At 41.6% G+C, this 12,699-nt stretch overlaps 1 protein-coding gene across 1 annotated transcript; it reads left to right on the top strand.

The window, feature by feature from the left end:
- Positions 1 to 3,235: 3,235 nt before the first annotated feature.
- On the top strand, positions 3,236 to 12,449 carry gtf2a1 (general transcription factor IIA, 1). The gene is made up of 10 exons (XM_084000725.1): positions 3,236 to 3,456; positions 5,162 to 5,263; positions 5,696 to 5,888; positions 6,295 to 6,359; positions 7,528 to 7,603; positions 7,811 to 7,932; positions 8,516 to 8,614; positions 8,961 to 9,263; positions 10,109 to 10,198; positions 10,736 to 12,449. The coding sequence occupies exons 1-10, from the start codon at positions 3,427 to 3,429 to the stop codon at positions 10,841 to 10,843; spliced, it is 1,188 nt and encodes a 395-aa protein (XP_083856851.1). The 5' UTR covers positions 3,236 to 3,426; the 3' UTR covers positions 10,844 to 12,449.
- The last annotated feature ends 250 nt before the right edge of the window (positions 12,450 to 12,699 follow it).

Here is a 12,699-nt window from a genome sequence, read left to right as displayed (position 1 = left end):
ATGACCAGCGAGGCAAGTTTCCATGGAGACAGAAGTGGAGGTAACGTTCTCTTGTCAGTTCTCATTTATTGCAAAGCTTTATTGTTTTTTGGAAATGTTCCCCTAGTAGTCAAGCCAGGTGTGTTACTGATTAAGCAGACGAGACCTACAGACGTGGCTCATCCAAAAAATCACTTAAATCCACCTTTATAGAATTACATGTAAAATAGTTGCACGCTGCACAAACTGAATGGATTTTGTGTGTGTGTGTGTGTGTGTGTGTGTGTGTGTGTGTGTGTGTAGGCTATGTGTGTGTCATTGAATTGGAAGAGCAGAGCGTGGTTTGTGGAGTGCGGGGATGTGGTTTGATCACACTCTAGTGGCAGACTGATGGTACTACAGGAAAAATGCTCTTGGCTCATAGACAAAGGCCCCTGTTAACAGTGTTGAAATATATTATGAACAGGGCTAAAACCATTGGCATAAAAATAATCAAGTCTCCATGACAACTACTGCCTGAAGCAGACACCTACACTGGTTCTTCTCTGACCCCCCAAGCTGTTGCAGTCTCTTAGTGTTTTGAAATTACACACCGAATTACTGCCATCAAGCCAATTAATGTTAAACTGTTGTAAGTTAAGTTGCTCAAAACATCCTCCATGTCGTATCAAAGAATCAAACCCTTTATTTGAGTTATACTTGCATGCAGGGTAAAAAAAAAAAAAATACTGTATCACAAATAAAAGTTCTGCATCAAAATCCTACTTGGGTGAAAGCCAAGAAAGGTTATTGACACATGGCTGCAATCAAGTATTATATGATTAGATTAGGCCTATTAGTACCGGTGCTTAAAGCTCTATACTCACCAAACAACATCATAAGACACAGGAGTTCCTCCCATTGTTCTCCAAACAGTTTCAACTCTTTGTGGCACCGGTTCAACAAGATGTTGGAAAGTTTCCTCTGAGATTCATGGTGTTGACATCATCACATCATTTCATCTCTGCTGATTCGTCAGCTGCTCACACATGCTGCCAATCCTCCTGTTGTACTGGATTCAGATCCAGTCACTGGAGAGAGGCTACTGAAGTTCACTGAACTCAGTCATGTTCATGACAGGCAGTTTTAGACAACTTGGCTTTTTGAGCATGGAGCAGGAAGTAGGCAGCCATAAGAAGAAGGTCAAATGTGACCATAACTGAATTAACATGGTCAACAACAATACCCACATAGGCTGTGGCATTCAAAGCATGGTTCATTGGTATCAAGGAGCACAAATTGTAACAAGAAGACATCCTCCATCACCATTACACCACCAGTAGCCTGAGCTGCAGAAAACATGATTATGGTGGTGCTTAAAGTTAATCATGAGATTACACAATTAAAGTCTTCTCTTTTAGTTATCAGACAATAAAAAACTAGCATACATTTTCCTAATCCATTGATGGATTAACCATAAACACATGAAATAAAACAATTTGGATTTGACTTTCATAAATAAATAATGTGCACTGCAAACTTTAAAGCAGAAGTAAGCGATCCGGTCGTTTTGGCTAACTTCTTGTCAGCCGATGGAGTTAGCAGTCCCCGCCCTCGTCCCTACGTCACCACATGCTCGCGCATCCCTTGGCTGCACACACAGAGAGGACCGCCCCTTTATGCCGTTCTCTCTCCTCATTGGATAAAGGTTGTAGGATAAAGTTTTCTCCTCGGCTTACAGCAGAGCAGAGTGACTGACAGACCCATGTTTCGGACCATGCACTCTATATAAATGATTCCCGTCAGAAGATATAACTATGTAAGACTTATATTAACACAAATATTCCGCTTACTTCTGCTTTAAGTCTCTCCACACCCAGAAATGTGGAAGGAGCAGGAGGAGGAATATGGTGATGTGAGGATGGCCTTCAGTGAATGGAGCAAGAACTGGCTCCTTCACAACTCCAAGACCAAGGAGATGGTCCATGACTTCTGGAGGTGTAGAGTTCACATCCACACTTGCACAAAGACCCAGATGTGCACCTGGAGAGTAAAGTGGACTGGTGGAACATGAATGCCATACCAGAAGAGGTAGAGCTGGCTCTTTTTCCTCAGCTCAGGTACTTTGACGTCTGCAGTGAAATGCTGCTGTTGTTTTATCCGTTATGGTGCCCTTGTCTTATTTTCATACTGCAGTTTTCTGGGGCAGCACCATGTCTGGCCTAAACACAATGGGACTGGGCCAGCTGGGGAAAAAGCTGGGGCTATCAATGACAGGACTCTGGGCTCACTGGAGTCGAGACTGTTGATGAGAGACACGTGCAGTGTAAGATGCGGAACATCTTTGACACCAACCATTCTCTCTGTGGCATGTCAGAGAAGCAGCTACAGCAGCAGTAACATCTCATTTCACTGCACAGCAGGACTGGGGAGATGTTTGTCTTTAATGTCATCAGACTGTACAACACCTCAGACAAAAGAAGGGGCTCATCAAAGGACTCACTATGTATGTATGTAGGTAGGTATGTTTGTATATATCTAGAGTGCCATGTTGGAGCAGTGCTGAAATGTTTGTTGGGGTTGGAGTATCAACCTGCCCTGCTGTCCTCAGGAACCTCATGTGTAGATGTATGTGTAGGCTGTCTGACTCAGCTAATGGAATAATCTCAAAATTAGAATTGGAACCATTAGCGTCTTGTATGTTATTTATTGTTGACCCAAACATGGCTTTTATATCATGTCTGTACCTATCATGTCTTTTTATATATGGACCACTTCTGAGTCCTAAATAAAGGGTAATAATAGGCCTATCTATCTATCTATCTATCTATCTATCTATCTATCTATCTATCTATCTATCTATCTATCTATCTATCTATCTATCTATCTGTCTGACTACATGTATTTACCCGTTTCTTCCATCTATATATACAGTAGTATATATATATATATATATATATATATATATATATATATAGAGAGAGAGAGAGAGAGAGAGAGAGAGAGAGAGAGAGAGAGAGAGAGAGAGAGAGATATTCCAATTTTGAATATATTAGGCTAGACACCATGGATGTGAATATAATAATAGGCTATATAAATAATATAATAGGCTACATTATCCAGGCCATATGCCCGTAACCGCATTTAAACTACATATCCCAGCATCAGCTGTATTGATTGGTCGTCATACTACGCACGAAATCTCGCGGTATCTGCAGCTTGACCCTGCCCTATGTCTCGCGCACTCGCAGCTCCTTCGCTCAGTATATAAAGCAGGACAACGACGGAAGGAGGACGGCTGGGGAGTCGCAGCCCGGGATTGTAAATAAGACCGTTAAAACTGTGTTTTATTTACAAAAGTGATGCCGGCTGTTTTAGAATATCGTTCCCAGTTGTTTTAAGTCGTTTTTCGTAATTTTTGGCTCTATTTCTCGCCTATTTCCGTGTGGTTTTTACACTACGCGTATAATGGCGAGCTCGGCAAACTCGAACCCAGTGGTAAGGATCAATCTCTAAGGATTGTCAGCGGGGGAAAATGGGGGTAAAGTTAATGGAAAGCTGTCGACGAGCTGGTTTTATTTATTGCAGTAACAATGAATCTGTTTTAACAAACACTTCACTGCTTGGTCTAATAAAGCGAATACTTAAGTTCAGTCAATCGGCCATTTTAATCAGTTTTTTGAAACTAGATTTTTTCAGATATTACCATCTGGTCGGAGCACTGGCTGACGGATGAAGGAGCCGTAACATGTTATCTGGTTAAATATAAGAAAATAAGTTAAAATGGCGAAGAAGTTCAGGTTGAGGAGTGAAATGCAGTTTTGAGCTGTAAATCATGGACTTTTTGTAAGGCTGAAGGTTTCATGAGTTTACCGTTAGTTGGTTCATGTCAAAGCCTTTTGAAACTGTAACGTTTAAGGCTATATGAATCGGTCGGTTTGTTGGTGCTTTTACTTTAGTTATGGCTCAAATCATTGCTTGTGGCTTTTGAATATGAGATAAATGGGCCAGTGGTTAATTTAAGCTAAATAGTTTATTTTTAAATAGTAATAATTATTTATGAAATATAAATGTACGCAAAGCACATTGCCATCATCCACTGCGACTGAATTGAGCTTTTGGTTTGCCAAATTAAAGTGTCCTTTAGTCTAAAGTCGTCACCGTGCAGTCAAACGCTCCTCATCATTGTCCACCATTCCACGCCCAGGAGGAAGGGTAGCCGTCCCAAACCACCACTTTCTACCCATTTCATGTCAAATTTGTCCTTCTCCCTGCCGACAAGGCCATACTGCTTACTTAGAGCTGAGCACTCATAAGATAATACACCGAAAAATATCCTTCACATTCCGCCACATCATGGTCAAAAGTACGGGGGTTGTCGAGCGCGCAGTTGCCCGCTCTGTAAAATGGCTTCCACCACGTCTCCCCTCTCTCCGGTTCTGGCCCTCCTCCTTTCCGCTGCCTGGTTTTATACAGCCATATTGGCTCTCTAATATAGACTGCCCGGGATGGGAAGGTGCTACTCGACGCTACGTCACCGGCTCTACATATAAACACCAGACTGTGCTTTAAATAGTGGAGAGCAGACAGGCCGAGGGGGAGGGAAGGAGAGACCGAGGGCCGAGCTGCGGACACCGGGGACAAAGCGCTGCGGTGTCCCTGCGTGTCGGTCTCTTTTCTTTTTTAAATCTCACGTTGTATCGCTTTCCCCCCCGATGAAGAAATGGCCCAGTTGTGCTGTTGTAGACCTTTAAACCGCATGTATGTAGTGTTGTTGTTGACTGCGTCATGTATGTGACGGTATCCCGAGGGGGAGTAGGCTATACTGTTAATGCCGTGAGACACAGACAATGTAAACCTGGTTTATGTGGATTAGTAGAAGCCACGCGGTGCTGAGTGTACGGTATAGTTAAATCCCAGGGATTATTATACCAGTTTTAGAGTTGGGCTATACACCAGATAATACCATATTATACATATCAATTCTTATTTGACAAGGCAAACTATACACTTATTATATGGGGCTGTTTTACATATGATTTCGTGGTGTCCCTGTGAAGTGAAGGTGTTTCTATCAAAATTATGTCAAAACAAGTCACCATAATTCCTATGTAAACATGCAACACACCAGTTTTCTTCTTCTTTCTATGTTTTAAAGAAAGAAAAGTGTAAAAGTGTTTTCTCTCTCTCCTGTTCCACATAGCCTAAACTATATAAGTCTGTGATTGAGGATGTGATCACTGAGGTGCGAGAGCTGTTCCTGGACGAGGGAGTGGATGAGCAAGTGCTTCTGGAGCTGAAAACGGTAACTGTCCTCAGTATTATTGTTTCTGTGTACAACCACCACAGAAGAAATTGCTACCGTGATGTGTTTTGAGCTGTGCTTAATCTTCTGCTCCGGATCAGTGTAGGAACGTGTCCCATATAATACGATTTGGTGTTGTCTTCTGACTGTTGTGTCTGTGATGCCGCTGCAAATCCAATTTCCCTCCGGGATATCAATAAGAACTGAACTGAACTGAACAGTTGATGAATACCTTGGATGGATTTTTAAAATTTATTTCAAGTGTGGCATCACAGAATTATTTAAAGCCTTGGTTTGGACAATGGTCCTGAACCATTTCCAAAATTTCTATGCTCAATGATTTATAATGTTGGTTTTGCAACACTTTGAGTCCGAGATGGCCCACTGACAAATGATTCCCTTCTGCCGTATTTCTTCTGCCTGGTACTTCAGCTATGGGAGAGCAAACTGTTGCAGTCCAAGGCGGTTGATGGCTTCCATACCGAGGAGCAGGCAGCCCTGCAGGCCGCTCAGCAGCAGCAACAACAGCAGCAACAGCAGCAGGTTCAACAAGTCCAACAAGTCCAGCCCGTGACCCAGCCAGCACAGACTCAGCAAGTCATCCTGCCCCCCCAGCAGCAGCAAGGTTAGCCTGCACTGGCACTGGCACTCTTGTTAAAATAACTAGAGTCAGATGTCTGTAACTTCAGTGAATGTCTTTTATAAACATTGCAAACATGTTGATTGGAAAGTCCCTTAAAGCTATAAATTATTTATCCAACATAGACAATAATATCCCTCTATGAAGTGATTTGTTCAAAGGATTTGGCTAAATTCAACCAATGAATAGTATATAACAGTGGTTCCCAACCTTTTTTGGCTCGTGACCCTAAGGTTGAAAAATACTGGTATATAACATAGGAGAAGTGACCCAACCAATTTACAGGTCTTACCTATTGTTTTTTGTTTTTGTTTTTTTGTTTGCACTATTTCTAAAATGATACTATTAGTTGTTTTGGTGCATATGGTGATATGACTGTTTCTCTCCACAGCTCCCCAGCAGCAAGTCATTGTTCAGGATTCCAAGATTCTTCAGCACATGAGTGCAACGGGGATGGTAAGTAGATTATGTGCATATAAACTGAATGTAAGATTACTGTGTGTATATTACAGCTGGCATAAGAAAAACAGCGGGAGCAATTATGAATCCCTCAAACAGAGCAGAGCAAAACCTGTTATGCCAAAGACTATAACCTACAAGCAGCAATATGACCTTGTAACAGTTTCTGATTGGCAGTGGCAGTGTTCAAAAATTGCAGGAAGTACAGTAAATTCAGCTGGTCTACCTACAAACGCACACAGGCGATAAAAGCTGAGCACAGTGCTTCTTTTGCCTGTTAAACGATGCCAAATTCAGCACCGGCCAGTTTTATTTTTCTGCAGTTGAGCTTGTCTCAAACACTCAATTTCAAATACTTTGTTTTTTTGTTTTTTGAGAAACACAAGTTTAAAAATAAGTTTTTTCCTCTGATACACCGAGTAGTCTGCCAAAAAGTAGGAGACGGCAAAGGATCTTAATGGGAGTCTGCAGACCTTTCCCTCAGCAGGATAACTGGTCCAATATGAGACAGGACATGAAAGAGAATGACTTTCACAGAGTGATTGGATTACAGTTATAGCCAGAAATGATGCATCCCATTACACGCCTCTGGTGTTGTCTCATGCACACTGACAAACACACCTTTTTTTCTTTTCAGTTTTAATGTCACACAGTGGACACTTGCCTTCCCTTTTGGACTGGCCCCCTTCCCTACTACAGTTTTGTTCAGCAGGCCATCTGTCAGCGTTGAGGCTTGCATGTGTGCTGCTGTCGTAGCGCCATGTTTTTTCTTCATAATCCTACAACCTTTCACTATTAAAACCTGGTAGATAAATCCTAATAAATGAAAATATGCAAATGCTGCTTTTATCACATCAGCCAGGGGAATATGATTATTAGCGCTTTAATTGTTGAGAGGTTGTGCAGTGTTTTATAAATATGAACATTTCTCCAGAGAAATGTACTTGTACACCAAAGCCATAAATACCTGTGTGTACCTGGGTGTATTTTTCTTACCTCTGTAGAGCATTTCCACCGTGACAACCATTGATTTTCTCATTGATGAATGTAATCCTTTAGGCCACTGGTAGATATATTATTTAGCCTCAGGACCAAGTGCTGTGTGTGTGACCTGCCTCATTTTGATCAGTCGTGCGTGTGTGTGTGTTCTCCTTCTCACCTCTAGAGTGCAGCAGCTACCGCAGCAACACTGGCTTTGCCCACAGGAGTCACCCCGTACCAACAGCTCATCACCAGCCAGGGTAAAACACTCACACCAGCATCTCTGCACATCACTTACCGTGTCAGGCTGTCAGTGTGACAAAATGCTCTGAAATAGTCATATGAAGTTAGATCACTCATACCATTTACTCAGACCTGCTCTTAATGGGATTGGGCTTATTCCAGTGGCCCGCGCCTGCTGCCAGATATCCACGCACTCATCCCTCTCCTGTTTCTTGGTCCCTCAGGTCAGATCTTGCAAGTGGTCCGTGCTCCTAATGGGGCTCAGTACATCATCCAGCCCCAGCAGCAGATCCTCCTGCAGCAGCAGATGCAGCCTGGGGGTGTGCAGGCGCCGGTGATCCAACAGGTACAGTATGCTCAATCACACAATGAGGAATGTCTAGCTTTGGTTAAAGGAGAGATACCATTGAAAACTAAAAGTTAGACCGGACTGAAAGGGCTTCACACTGTTTGACTGTGGTGGTCACACTGGTAATCAACAACCTTTATTATAAAATTGCCATTCTTTATCTAATTGGTTTGTAAATGCGCCCGTGTAAGGTTAAATGAAGCAGTGGAGCTGCATAGCTGTGGGTCCTTTGGCATTGAAGCAGTGGAAGAACCAACTCTCGGAAATATGGGAAAAGAAATGCCATGAAAAACATAAAACGATTCAGGGAAATCAGGAGGACGGTCTACTCACCCCTTTCCCCTGAAGAAATATTACCCATGACCATGCTATCCATCACTTCTAATGAAGCAGGAACAGTTCAATGAAAATATTGATTACTACCCTGCCTTTCAACCTTCAGTTTACGACTGCTTGAAAAGATGCTTCGATTGAGTCTGAACCGTGCTTATGATGTTTTCAGGAATACATCCAAAAACAAGACTTGTTTTCTGACTGTTAATCGGAAAGCTTTTATAAAATGTGTTTACTTTGTGTCTAGGTCCTGACTCCTCTGCAGGGAGGCCCCCAGCAAACAGGAGTCATCATCCAGCCTCAGCAGATTGTTTTAGCTTCAAACAAAGTCCAAGGCAATACACAGGTCAGCACTTCTCCACTTTGTTCATCACTGATTACATTGTTCTTATCTGAAAGTTTACAATGCAGTGAAGTTTTTTTCCCCCAGATACTACACAGTACTGTGCTGTATCCTTATCCTATTTCTCTGGTCATATTATAGGTGGATATACGTTTTCTAGTTGGATATGTTAGAATTACTGTTCTGTAATGACCATGCACAAAGCCTGGGGGTAAACCTACAGGGCATAAATTAGTTTAACTTTTATTTACATGAATTTCATGGTAATAAAGCTAATAGCAATTATACATCACAATTAAACCAGCATCATACTGATGTTGTTTGCTTGCTGTGTCCCTTTCCTCATTAGGTGATGCAGGCAGCAGCAATGGCACCGCAGCCCGGTCAGGCAACAACAGCTGCTCTGGTGCGCCAGATCCAGCAGGCCCAGGGCGCAGCTGCGCCACAGGCCCAACCACAGCCTCAGGTCCAGCAGCAGGACCAGACCCAGGGTCAGCCGCAGCCTCAGGCACAGCAGCCTCCCATGATGCTGCAGGTGGACGGAGCTGGAGACACCTCTTCAGAGGAGGACGAGGACGAAGAAGAGGAGTACGATGAAGATGACGAGGAGGAGAAGGACAAGGATGGGGGAGAGGACGGGCAGGTGGAGGAGGTAGGCACAAAGGGAAATATTAGCGTGACCATGTTATGCAGGGTTTTCCCCGACGTTCTAAGACTCAGGCGCATCGCTCCAGCGTCCGAGCTGAATGAATGGGAAATAGGAAAAAAGAAAATCTTCCCTCGTATCCTTGAAGCGGCAATTCTGTATCGCGCACAAGGCTGATTTTACACATCTCCGTTTACATCTGTGATGTGGTAACTTATCCAATGAGACTCGAGTATCTAGACAGCTGTCTGCTGTGACTGTTTAGCCGAGTGAGGAGTGACGGATAGTGAGGTGAGATCAGCTGGTGCAGCCTGTGTCCGAGGAACCAGGGTGCATTAACGTGGTTAGATCTGTTGTCCGTACAACATTGTTCGCTCTGCAAACAAGCAATTGTTCATCGTTCTACAAAAGTGTCGGTTAAATCGCCAAAACAACCGTAATGACTCAGTGTTGGCTGCTAGGTTAGTTAATTAGTTAGCTCATCTGACCTGCTGTTGCTGGTTCATTTAACATGCAGCTGGTCTCCTAGTGAATTGGTTTGAACGTTAGCACAATGTTTTTTATGGCTAACATTAGCAAGATCATTTTGTGTTATCATATTATTTCTGCAGATACATTCTTATATCTTGTATATTGGACTTACATTTTCATTTGTTTTTTTCTGATGCTGTCAGAAATTTTACAAACAAAAAAATAAAAATTCCCTCTGAACCGTCATGTCGCCTAAGCCCTCCAACAACCCAGGGAATTAGTCGTGTTTCCAGAGTTTTAATGTTCATTGCAACCTCATTTTTTAAGTCTTTTATGCCTCATGAAACATTATTGTTGTGTGGGTTTTGTGTCTTTGTCAGGAGCCACTGAACAGTGGGGATGATGTCAGTGATGAGGAAGACCAGGAGCTGTTTGATACAGAGAATGTAGTGGTGTGCCAGTATGACAAGGTAAGAAATCCAACAGTTAACTTGTGTGTAAATATAGATGTGACATAATGAAATTAGCTTCTAATGCGTTATATAATTTATACTAAAATATGCTGGATTTTAACTTCCATAACTCAAGTATTATATACAGTGGGGAAATAATATTTGTGTTGATAACCATATCAGTTTTACTACATAAACGGACATGATTAATACATAAATGTAATTTTAGCTGAACAAAAACAATTCAATTCATCTCAAATTTAAACTCATACTAAGGGATGAGTATGGACTAAATGCTTAAAATTGTTAATCTTTTTAATTTTGAATTAAACAGTAGAGTTATGCTGTTTTGTGTCAGCCGTCTATTAATGCACCTTTTTGCCCAGTGCTGTTTACAAAAAAGAAAAAAACGGATCAAAAGTCAACACTGATTAATGTCGGTATACGTGTCCTACAGGAGCTAAAGACATTAGACGCTGTGTCCACAGTAAGTTGAAACAGTGTCCATCTGTCCTTCACGCCCACAGCGTTCATTTCTTTCCCTCTCCTCCCCAGATTCACAGAAGTAAGAACAAATGGAAATTCCACCTGAAGGACGGGATCATGAATCTGAATGGGAGAGACTATGTCTTCTCCAAAGCCATTGGGGATGCCGAATGGTGAAGCAGAAGAGAAAAAAAAAAACGAAAAACAGGAGCAGGAACTCTGTAACTCCTTCTATCCAGTTAACAGACACTTCAATATCCTTCCATATCCTGTGACTGGATTCATTTCAGGAAACTTCTTCTGAGTCTTTGAGAACTCTGACAAACCCAAAGGACTGAGGGTACTGTAAAACCTGGGTGTCGTCAAAAATACTCGACTAGCCTTGCGAGATGAGAAACTTGCAGGAGAAGGGAAAGCCTGTGTGATCAGCGCATTGTTTCTCTTTTTTTCTTCTTCCTCTTCCAGGCTTCTCTACCTTTTTTCCTGAGAGAATTCACACAATCTGAAAGTAAGCATTTCACATCGTACAGGTGTAGTGGACCAGGGTGACGCGACCTGCCCTGTCACAGGAGGTCAGAGGTCATTCATTATAACCCCGTAGATGAGAAACACCATCATAATGCACTGTAGTCGGTTGACTGGATTGACTCATGTCTACATTTTAAGTCCAAACTTAGTGCCACCAGTCGAGATCGCTGCCTTTAGAACGGCCAGAATCAACTTTTTTGGCTTCGAATTTTTGTTCTTGGATCGTAATTCTGTCTCAATCGATGTTTATGAAAATGGTGCTCCAGAGTGTTTTATGTAGGTAACAACCTGTTATTGTTTTAAACATTTTTTAAAGATATGTTCAATGAAGGATAAGGACAAAGAAGGCAAAATTACATTAATCTCAAAATAACCAATAGTTGCATAAGGCAAAAAAAAAAAAATCTTGTGGCGTGCTAAATCCAAAAAAGACTTTATTTTCCTCATCTGCTTCTCTGGAGCTTCATTCCATCTTAATCAGAAAGCAAAACAAAAAAGACAAAAAAGGAAGAACAGATCCAACGCTGAGTTCATTTAAGAATTGTACAAAATGTCTGAAAGTTTGTCCTGTTGGTGTTTCTTCTTTGCTCTTATTTTAGTTCTCTGCAGCCGTCTGAAAATTTGCACTGTCAGTTTATCAATGTGTAGTGAAATCAGTCAAGTTAATCAGTAACTACAGCGTGCTCTGTTCTGTCAAGCTGTGTGTGAGTGTGTGAGAGGCATGTGGTGAGTGGGCACGTGTGTTTGATGACTCATGTGTGTGTTGTCACTGCTTTTTCTTTGGAAATTCGTTAGTTGATTTTTCTTGCACACCCCATAATCTTAAGATATTACAGCTAAAACAGTAAAATAGATTTTAATTTTCTTTTTCTTCTTTTTTTTTTTTTTTTTTTTTTTTTGGTGGGGCAGGGCGGTGTCCTGTGTTTTTCTTTTTTTTTTTATATTTATTCCTTGAAAGTTCATGAAATGTTCTAGTTTTTGAAAAGGTTGGAAAGCCGCACCAAAATGTGCTCTTATAATCTAATAAGTGTTCCTTTTTTTTCTGTTGGCTGGACAAGGCTACATAACGCTGTGTTCCAAATCATTTCGTCCACCATTATGTTCTCCTGTGCTTTCGTTTTATTCATGATTTTTAAAATGAGAATATTTTCTATCAAAGTGAGTTTAACTCGGGGTGGGGGGCCCGTGTGTTTCTCTGCAGTTTGTTTTTAGTGCCCCTGTTGCAGCAATTTGAAATAAAGTATGTGTTTTTTGACTATTGCGTTGATTTGGTTGTTGGCCGGCTCTGTAGAGTAGAAAGACATCACAAACACCAAGGTACCACGTTCACTGATACAGATTTTCATACATTTTTGAATTCATGCATTTTTCCCAAGAATTGCATCTACTTTATTTTAAAGATGGTGATAATGAGGTCCCTATTAAGAAAAACAAACAGCAATTTTAAATGGACAGTGTATGACCATTACCATCTGCAAATAACAAGTCTTAAGTGCTTAGGAAGA

Source organism: Trachurus trachurus (assembly GCF_905171665.1).
Source record: "Trachurus trachurus genome assembly, chromosome: 24".
Taxonomy (NCBI): Eukaryota; Metazoa; Chordata; class Actinopteri; order Carangiformes; family Carangidae; genus Trachurus; species Trachurus trachurus.
Note: the sequence above shows the minus strand (reverse complement) of the source record. Positions and strands in the feature narration are given on the sequence as shown.

What these genes read in the sequence shown, in the direction of transcription:
- gtf2a1 (XM_084000725.1), top strand. Translation starts at nt 3,427, where the DNA reads ATGGCGAGCTCGGCAAACTCGAACCCAGTG. An exon ending in TGCTTCTGGAGCTGAAAACG is followed by an intron (nt 5,264 to 5,695) that starts GTAACTGTCCTC and finishes CTGGTACTTCAG; the next exon opens with CTATGGGAGAGCAAACTGTT. An exon ending in TGGTGTGCCAGTATGACAAG is followed by an intron (nt 10,199 to 10,735) that starts GTAAGAAATCCA and finishes TCTCCTCCCCAG; the next exon opens with ATTCACAGAAGTAAGAACAA.